The sequence below is a fragment of the Gymnodraco acuticeps genome, unplaced genomic scaffold (genome assembly GCF_902827175.1).
Source record: "Gymnodraco acuticeps unplaced genomic scaffold, fGymAcu1.1, whole genome shotgun sequence".
NCBI classification, from domain to species: domain Eukaryota; kingdom Metazoa; phylum Chordata; class Actinopteri; order Perciformes; family Bathydraconidae; genus Gymnodraco; species Gymnodraco acuticeps.
In genome coordinates, this window is record NW_022990519.1 from 137,838 (window position 1) to 147,675 (window position 9,838).

The following is a 9,838-nucleotide window of genomic DNA, read 5'->3' on the forward strand; positions in this document are numbered from 1 at the left end:
GATCGAATTGTTTTGGTGTTTTAGATTTGGTTACCAAAGTCTTAGGATCACAAAAGCAGTGACATATTTGAATTACACTGTATATAAATGTGTTATTCATGTCTAAAATGAAAAAAAGTTCAATTCGAATTTTGAGTAAAATAGGTGTTTATCACTCTACTTTCACCACAGCAGGGGCTGAGATACATCAGGACTGAATAATGACTTCATATTACATACCAAGGTTCATGTGATGTGTACAAAAACAAATTGAGCATTCAACCTTTTTTTTCAACCAACAATTTATTATAAATGTTTTTTTCAACCAACTATTTATATAAATATAAGAAACTGGAAAATCTAACTATTTACAATATTGAACATCAGAACTTTCAACCAACTATTCATTATAAATGTCAAGACAGTGTCAAGGTCTTTGTCTGTCTTCCAAGACAGTGGGTCTGGCTGCTGTGAAGATGGGGGTGATGGTGTACAAGTGCTATAAAAGACCTCCATGAGACCTCCTTGCTGGCTGGGTTGAAGGTGATGGCTGTGGTGGAGCCTTTGTGCTGAGGTGTATCTTGACCTGGTGGCAGCCGCAGATGGAGGTGGAGGCAGCTGTAGTGATGCTGGTCTGCTGGTCCTTGATGGCTCTGGTGAAGGCCCTTGAGCCACGGTAGATCTTGACCTGGGGGTCGGCACAGATGGATGTTCTGGCTGCTGGATAAACGCCGCCTGTGGGCCACTAGGCCCAGGCAGCTGTGAAACATCTCTGTAAAACAAATTAAAACGTAGGACAATAATTACAACTAATTTCATTGAAATAAAGTTCAAGTAAAATGTTGCTCAAGCACAAATAACAATGCACACATAAAAAGAAAGTTTGGGAGGTTGGAGGAGTCACTCACTCACTCACTCACTCACTCACTCACTCACTCACTCACTCACTCACTCACTCACTCACTCACTCACTCACTCACCCACACTCACACACACACCCCCACACACACACACACACACACACACACACACACACACACACACACACACACACACACACACCACACACACACACACACACACACACACACACAAACACACATATTTCCAGTTACTTTACATTCAGTATAAAATCACAGACACACATATACATAGGCTACATCTGATTACAAAGTCTCATCTGTACAGAACAGTATGATAAAATAATCGATGGCAAAAACATGTCACTGTAAATGTCTCCGTTGTGGGACGAATAAATGATTAATGTAATCCTCTACACATGTAATCTCACTTTTACACACCAAAATAACGTTAACACAGAGCTAATGGAGAGTCTATTTTGTCCAATAAAAAGTTCATGACTATCGATAAATAATATATATCAATAAACCTATTGTTCATTTTCGCGGTATTCCCCCCACATTGCCAGTACACTATTACTGTAATATTTACACTTACCCATGCCCAAATGGATCCTTGTTGTTGTCTTTGTATTCTTCTTCTTCAGAAGAATCGAAGACTTCAGGTTCTGAGGCTCTATCTTCACTGCTGCTAGCGAAAAAAATCTCTAGCGAAGTCGGCAACTGCAAAGTTTTTTTTAGCCATTTTCTCTGTCTCTCTCTCTCTCCTCAAAGACGTAAACTGATGGGAGACACGTGGTTTATGTTTTGTTTACTTGGTGGGTAGGTCCTTAGTGATTTCTCGATGTCCATTGGTCATTTCAGACCATGATGGCTGCCGGCCGAGATTTCCTTGACGGACACACGAATCCACCAATCCCACACAGTGTAAAGTCAAGCTGCTTTGAGCGGCCATATTGGGTGCGGTGCCCTGGTTACAGTCTCACAGGAGATACCGCTGGAAAACTACTCTTCCAGCGATTACGCGGATATCTGAATCATATTTCTACTCCTTATAATCGGAAATATATGATTAAATACGTAAATTATGCGCACCTGGAATCATGGATAAACCTAAATCCATGGTGAATGGAGCCTATGGTAAAATATTAATATTTGCCTACAAGCACAGAAATCCTCATCTGATCGAAGGCTTCCTTTGAAATGCAATCAGACTGTTCCAAACCAGTTCCAGAGATTCTCCATTATCCAGCCCACCGCTGCTGAATGGGATGGGAAATTGTATTGAGGTTTCTAAGAGGCTGATAGTGTGTGAGCTTTAATAGGGTGTATAGGCTATCCAGTTGATTTAATCAGAGAGTGTGGTTACCGATAATCCTATTTCATATATGGGTCCCGCACTAAATCCGCCGGCAACACGTGCAGCAGAGCGGCAGAAAATCTGCTGTGTTCACGTGCTGGACTGATGCTCTCCCATGAATATGTCAAACTATGCATGGCCTGACTATGAAAATATGATTAGTGTACATGCAAACATGTTTGAACGCACGTGTAACATGAAAGCAGATCAGATAAGGACAGTGGGAAACACATATAAGCTACAGTTATAGCAGTCGAGTCAAAAAAAGTCATTGTATGCTGAAGATTTGTAACGTCTTAAGCCTCCACATACAAGGAACAGTACCAGCATTTGTAACAAAAATAGCCTTGATTTTTAAAAGCACAATTGTTGAAAATCAATAGTGGGTGGAGGGGTTTTGAAAGCAGCAATACCTGTTAACCCTTCCTGACGTGCTGTAGGTCTGAATCAATCAATCATCAGTGACAGGAGGGCCGTAGTGACACACCTGCTCACTTTGCTGCACGCTTTAGATTCAGGAAGAGCTCAAACATTTCCTCCTAATTGTTTTTGACATTCTGAACAGGGCTTCTGTAGGAATGATCAGTCTGGGTTAAGCCATCAGATCATGTTTATCGGTAAATACCTGATCTCATGTGAGAAGAAAGATTTGTAAGCAGAGAAGCAATGGTACACCATGTTTCAAACAAACAGGTCAGTCGCTGCACAAGATGCTGTATGAGCAAGCAGCTCTTGGGCTGTCAACAACTCTTAAACACTTCCTGAAATATTATTTGTGGCTCTGAGATTTTATTGATTCAACAAACATTAGCAGACAGCATCTGAGTTCTGCCTTTTCTTATTTGAACCTCTTTAGGGCACACGTGATGCGGCATGGCTTTCATTTACTGAAGCAGTGTGCTCTGACATCATCTGGGGGCATCAATTCAAAGCATATATGCTTTCAAATCAACAAGGGTGTGGCTGCCCTCTTTGTTCCACTGGTCCTCTGTCTTCCAACAGTGCATTTTCTTTGTTGAGGAGAGAAAGGCACCTAAAATCGGCAAGCTTTCTCTAGTGGGTAAAATAACCCAGTAACCCCGACCCTTCTGCACACATCTCCACTGACGCCACTCCTTTGAAGAAACCATGATTTTTCATGCTTCTGACATGAAAGGCATGTTTCCTGCAGTTCACAGTCAAAGCATTTCAGCAAGGCCCCTACCTTTACACACACAGAGTAAACTAAAATATTTATGTGAACTCATTGGGGGGTCAGATATTTTTACGAGCCCCGGTGCGCTGCATTGTCTTTTCCTGTCACTTGTAGGTTACAAGAGTTCGAAAGGTCAATTGGTGGTTAAATGGCTGTTTCCCTAGGGAGGAGGGCATACTGATCTCACCTCCAACATCATTAGGAGTTTATTAACAACTATCACTGTCTCCCTGGTCTTCTCTTCCTAACCTGTTACAGCATTTATCTCTTATTACAAGACGGTGTTGAAGTCGTTTATACTAATGCATCATGTGTGTCTTTACAACAGTTTTTAATACATAAATATGAAGTGCTGTAGAGCTATGTTAAAACTGACCTTATACTTAATGTTGAAAAACTACACAATATCGAAATTATTTATTAAAAATGCTAATATTATAGACCACACTGTCAGATATAGTAGGTAGGTCAAGTTATATATATTGTATGCATATACACTTGTGAATTTCACAGTGGAATCTATTATGTAACTGGAAGTAAATCTAGCACCTTGCAGATTAAAAACCACTTTGATCATACACTTCTGCTCCATAAAGATTATTAAACCTACATACATCCTCTTCATGCGTTGCATAAATAAATGGTTAGACCTTCCTATAACTTCAAAGACAAGCTTTATGCTCATAGATAAATGAGGTGCCGCATGCAAGAGATATGCTTGTGTGTTTTTTGGTGTTTGCCAGTAAACGCATGATGGAAATGCTGGGTTTAGACTACAGACATTGTTCTCAAGCAGATCAAATGTGTTAAAGTCTCGTCTTTAGAACAAAGCCAGGAGTGATAAGGGCTTGAACATGGTTGGAGATGCTCCATATATGGAGGGTAAGAGGATAGTGTTTCCTGGCCCTTCTCTTTCTGTCAGAGCACATCTCCTGCGTACGTGCACGCATTAGAGAGAGTGGTTGGAAATGAGGGTCTTGACATATCAACTTAATGTGAGTGGTCTTTCTAAATGTTTTGCCAAGGACTTGATGTTACAGAGAGGATCTATTTCTGGTGACGTTCAGAGGGCCACGGCCGCTTTGAAAGAGATTTCCTGCAAAATAAGTTAAAGACAAACAGACAAGGACATTGGGTGAAAGCTGGCACTTTATGCCTCTGGCTTTGGTCTTTCCAGGCAGCGTCATTGCATTAGCTAACATGCAGTACATCAATGTCAGCCTACTTTGTCAACAGGTCATCTTATTCAGCACTCTAACGCATTTTCTTATAAAATCACCTGCTCCTTTTCAAGGTCACTATGTACTTTTCCATGTTCCCTGCAAATAATAGACCAGTGCTCTCTCCGCTGGTATGTGTTTCTCAGCAAGTGGGACACATTTGTGCCTGCTGACGGAGGTAAAGGAACAGGTTGTTGCCATGGACGCCGAAGAAGCTGGTCACCCTTGGCAACAACGTAAGCAACAAGGTGCATATTTACATATTTCACAGGCTGCTGACCAATAGGAACTGAGTATCTTAGATAAGCAAAACTATGATGTGTGTAGAAAGAGGATTATAGGTGATGTTGAAGCTGGGAAAATGTCAGACAGTTGAGAGAAAGCAGGGCGCCAGACAGATATCTGGAGCATCACAAAGCACTTTAATCTGCCAATAAATGGAGACATGTTTTTAAAATAATGCAGGAAATCAGATACACGAGGGGAAAAAAGCCACTTTTTACATAGCTTTTAAATCTCAACAAATCCAGCTCATTAATTAGTTATATAAACATAAAATGTTGTTGAACTTCCTTTACCTAATATTAAATCCTGGTGTAAACTGTCTGCATAGGTTTTCAATAGAATTAATTTATAATAATTCTTTATGGCTTAATATTTTTGCAGCACAGGGAATACAATCGTGTTCAATATTGTGCAAAGGAAGGGAATCAATAATCATCAGTCAAAATATTATATACATCTCTAGTTTTTTTACCTTTCTCACATCTGTTATTCCTAACTATGGTAACCACAGGAGAAGTGCACACCTTACGGTCAAAGTGACAACTAGGAATGAGCAAATAGTCAGGATTTTATCAAAATGTTTGCTATTGGTGATTAAATAATAATACACCACATTTGATAAAGGCAAAGATTGTGTCAAAATCCCCTTCTGAATTAGTCGTATTGTGTGTCCAGTCCACAAGAAGTATTTCACTGACTTGAACACACACACACACACACACACACACACACACACACACACACACACACACACACACACATTTGACCACCATGCCAAATGTCTGCCTCCATAGGGAGAGAACTTAGGTTGCCCGAGGTCTGGATATTTTGTATCCAACTGACCAACTGATGTAACAGGCTGTTAAGCAAAAAACATTGTTTGGCACCGATCTTCGCACAAAAATCACAACTTAATCATTTTAAATATACTTTTTTATGAAAATGCAAATAGTTTGGCCTTAGCAGGAACATGATGAAATTATTTACAGATATTATCAGATAAACAAAATACTTAAACATCTACCTGATTGTGAATGTGTCTTCCTCAGCAATTGGCTTCATGTTATGACATGCAGCCACCTGGAGCCTGAAGCATTTATCTGAATATGAGGTCAGATATAAGCAGGTTTGACAACTTTCGAATGATATGAAGGTGGTAAGTGTTACACAACCCTTTAAAGTCCTGTATGGGAAATAATTCACTGTTGATGACTACTGGCAACAGTCGGCATTCATTCAACTGGTTTTGGCGTAATTCCTTGAAAATGCTCTGTGGTTTTGGCAGTAGATTACTTTAGAACATAGTTAGCAAAATCCCACTTTTACTAAACGTCTTATGTCACATTAATTTAAAACGATGTAAGAATACAAGACATGTAAGGGTGAGTATCACATTTGCAACATAACCCCCCTTGTGTGTTCACTCTTCCTATCTGTTTCCTGTCACTTTCTGAATCTTGTTGACTCACTCACTCAACCTGTCTGGATAGCCCGATGTTGTGCACTGTATGTGGGTGGGATGAAAAGACTCAGACAAATGACAGGAAGAGGCCAACAGGTGCGGCTGGTTCTCCAATCTGTTCATCTGTACACTCCCTGACCTGCTGAAACCCCTCCAGGCCACATATACACTTCCATAAACAGTGTTAGGGCTGGGTGAAATAGAGAAAATCTCAATATGTTGGGACAATATTGAAGGTTGACCATTGGTGCTTTCACAACATATTCACAGAAGGAAAATAATCATCAGTAATGTTGATATAATGACTTGGGTAAGTGGGTAAAGTCATTAATAATACAGCTACACTGGTAGTTTCACAAAGTAATGTTACTATACTTTTACCCAATGAAATGTATCAAAACAGAAAGTAGTCAAACCTGCTTGTCACATTGAAACTCTTCACTGTGTGGGACATTTAAAATAATGACAGTATCTTTTCAAAGCATCCACTCGCCTCCTCCATTCTCAAAGTCTCGTCCTCTTTTCTCCAAGCTCCCATGTGTCTCACTTACAGCAGCTGTTGCTAGGCAACAGCTCATACCCACATATGCATATGATTACTTATATCATAACAATGTTGTCAATGAAAAGACTTAGTTATAAAAAGAACATGTACCTGCCTTTATGATCACTAGTTTGGTGATTTAAAGGTGAAACAAAAAAAGTGCACTGTACACTTGGACCGTTAGACTGTTTAATGATAAATACATTAAAACACTACGTCTAGCACTTCTTATCAAGATTTCATGATCAAGTCAATTGGCTTAAGTTGACAATAATTACCTTTTTGAAAACATGTACGACCAAATGTATGTTCTGCCATTAGATAAACACCACCCAAACAACTAGAGAAGCAGTCTTTCTGAAAACCCTCAGATTTCAGGCTCCCACTCAATTAGTCACATTCTTAAACCATGAGTGAAGACAAGCCAAAAACTGACCAAACATTTCTTTAGGGAATGAGATTACAAAAACAACAACTAAAAACAGGTGCAATGCACAGGGCTTCATGTCAGCTTTTGTTACAGCATGAATGACTGCAGCAGGTGAGCGCTGAATGAAAGGCCGGGACGAGAGAAAAAAAAGTTTAGCGTAGACAGTCTGAACAAAAGGTGTGTGTTATAGATTATGAGGACATATCATATCAATTCCTTCACACTCAACTAATCATGCAGAGACAAATACAACAGGACCAGCTCAAGTTAGGACCTGCAGTGAGAAGGGGTGTGGGAGCGTTTTTTAAAGCGCCATGTGTGGGAGGACAGACAGGACCGGCTCTTTCTACTTCTGTTTCTCCACAGTGACACAACAAAGAGGATCAAAAAACCCAGACCGCAAAATGATGTAAAATTCAGTAATGACTGCCCATAACGAAATCGCAGTTTGAAGTAATGGCTGTGTCCCATGTATTTACTATTTGGGTATTTATTTGTAGCTGTCTAGGCATTAAGAATAGCTGCCTGATTATTGTAACATAATGTCATGAGGAACACTGTGAAGTGTGTTCAAAAAACAAACATGTGTTTACATGCAAAAAGGTCCTGCATCGACGGATGATCATAAACCTAGATAATATCATGTGTACAGGGGAATGAAAAAAAGGTAACTCATCCTCTATTTAATCCAAATATGATCCGAACAAGGATAAGGATTTTCTTCTCAATAATCATGATCACAGTGTTACGCAACATTATAATTTCCCTACTGCTTGTAAACCCAAGGGAACATCAGCTTCCTTTATCATTGTGGGGATTTTCCAAATAAATTACAGGCCTTACAAGACCAGAGGAAAGAGAACCAGGCAGAAAATGTCTCTTCCTGTGACCTTCTGCTTCAGCCATCCATCACTGTGATGGGATTTTTTTAGCAGCAAATTGAATGTCTGTCTCTCTCCGCTCTCTTTATTTCATTACACTGTGTTCATTCAAATCACAAATGTTTGAGTGGCACAACGTTCAACAAAGAGGATAAGTTGTTTCTGAGAGTGGAAGAGGGAAGAAACCAAATGAGAGCAAATAAGCAACAGATGCTGAGACAACCAGAAACAGAGTTAGAGAAAACAACATTTGTCTGTAAACAGCTTTGGCTTCTTTGCAGTCAAATGCTGAAAAAAGCACTACCAGCCCTTCTTTTGACATATTTAACAGGGCATCCCTGGCCTATATGCTATTAGAATCTCATCTTCTAGTTTCCCATCGGCCTATACAGGAGTGCCAGACTGGCACGTGGACTGAGTGAGGCTACAACCCTCAAGCGGGCATGCAAGGGGCCGAAGAGCTGGATCTGTGCCCAGGATACAAGCTCTATCCCTGCAGAGAGAGTGTACTCCTCTCCCTGATGCCTCTGCGAGCTGCTGCTTCTGCAAGGCATCTCCTCTCCAATCTACCACCAGTGGATGACAGGGCCTCCTCCATGAGAAAAGACTGCACCCAACCTGTATGCCATGCTGCAACACTGTTTCACGCACAGGAATAACTTGTTATAAGGCCACATTCAAATGAGTGCCCCCTTCTTTTACAGTGCACTTCAGACTGTTGATTAAGCATGCTGAAAATCACTTATCATTTTTACACTGGAGCAAAATGGATCCTCACTATGCGTGGCAATGAGTGTCCCTCTTCTCATACTGTATGCACTGAGCCAAACCACATTCGGAAAACCAGATCGCAACCACTGACAGACATGCACGTGTCCTCCAGCAAATGCATTAGATGCAAATAAATGTTTTAATAACAAACCAAAAAATGACATTTAAAAGAAAATACTTGGAATATGATTAAATGGTTTAGGAAATGCAAAAAAAAAGACCAAAATGGAAGAAAAACGCCATCATGCTGTTGAACACATGGACGAGTAACAATGTAGTATTTTCTCTGTAGATGCCACCACAACATGAGGGGACTGTTCGGTCCCCATCCAAAAATATCATGCGTAAAATAAGGTGTGCCATTTTTGCGCACCGCTGTGATGTGCCTGTGAGGAGCAGCCTTACCTGAATCGGGGGGAATCTTTTATACATTCTTCAAAGTCCACCGTCATTTTTGCGTTTTTCTCGTGTATTCCTCGTTCAGTTTGCCAATGTCATTGCCCGCTGAGGGATGTCGCTTGAACTGTGCGGATGGTGACTGGTCGGTGTCCCCTGACGCGCAGCAGTCTGTCGCCCCTATCCCGGTGGCACCGTGACACAAACTGCGAGCTCTGTGCGCGGCAGGCGGATTACTACTACAATGCTGCCGCTGCTGCGAGACAGGCGATAGACGTAGCTGCTGAGAGAGTGAAAGAGTGGAATAGAGCGCCGACTAGTTACCACCTGCCGTAACACATCTGGAGAACAGGAGGAATCATGGGAGAAACCTCACTCAAACCCATGGAGCCCCAATCAGTATAACAGAAATATATTTCACACACATTCATTTCCATATGCAATGCTTGCGATGT

At 40.8% G+C, this 9,838-nt stretch overlaps 1 protein-coding gene across 6 annotated transcripts in view; it reads right to left on the reverse strand.

Moving 5' to 3' along the window:
• Window positions 1–9,674, reverse strand: part of LOC117553319 (arf-GAP with coiled-coil, ANK repeat and PH domain-containing protein 3-like) — a 59,904-nt gene extending 50,230 nt beyond the window's left edge. For 4 of the 6 annotated variants that reach the window (XM_034227201.1, XM_034227200.1, XM_034227198.1 and 1 more), the window contains exon 1: window positions 9,393–9,673. In XM_034227201.1, coding sequence (XP_034083092.1) covers window positions 9,393–9,439 — 47 coding nt within the window. In that variant the 5' untranslated portion in view covers window positions 9,440–9,673. Of the gene's footprint in view, window positions 1–9,392 lie in introns of all 6 variants that reach the window. The other 2 variants (XM_034227199.1, XM_034227202.1) reach the window with 2 other exon arrangements.
• Between the last annotated feature and the right edge of the window lie 164 nt (window positions 9,675–9,838).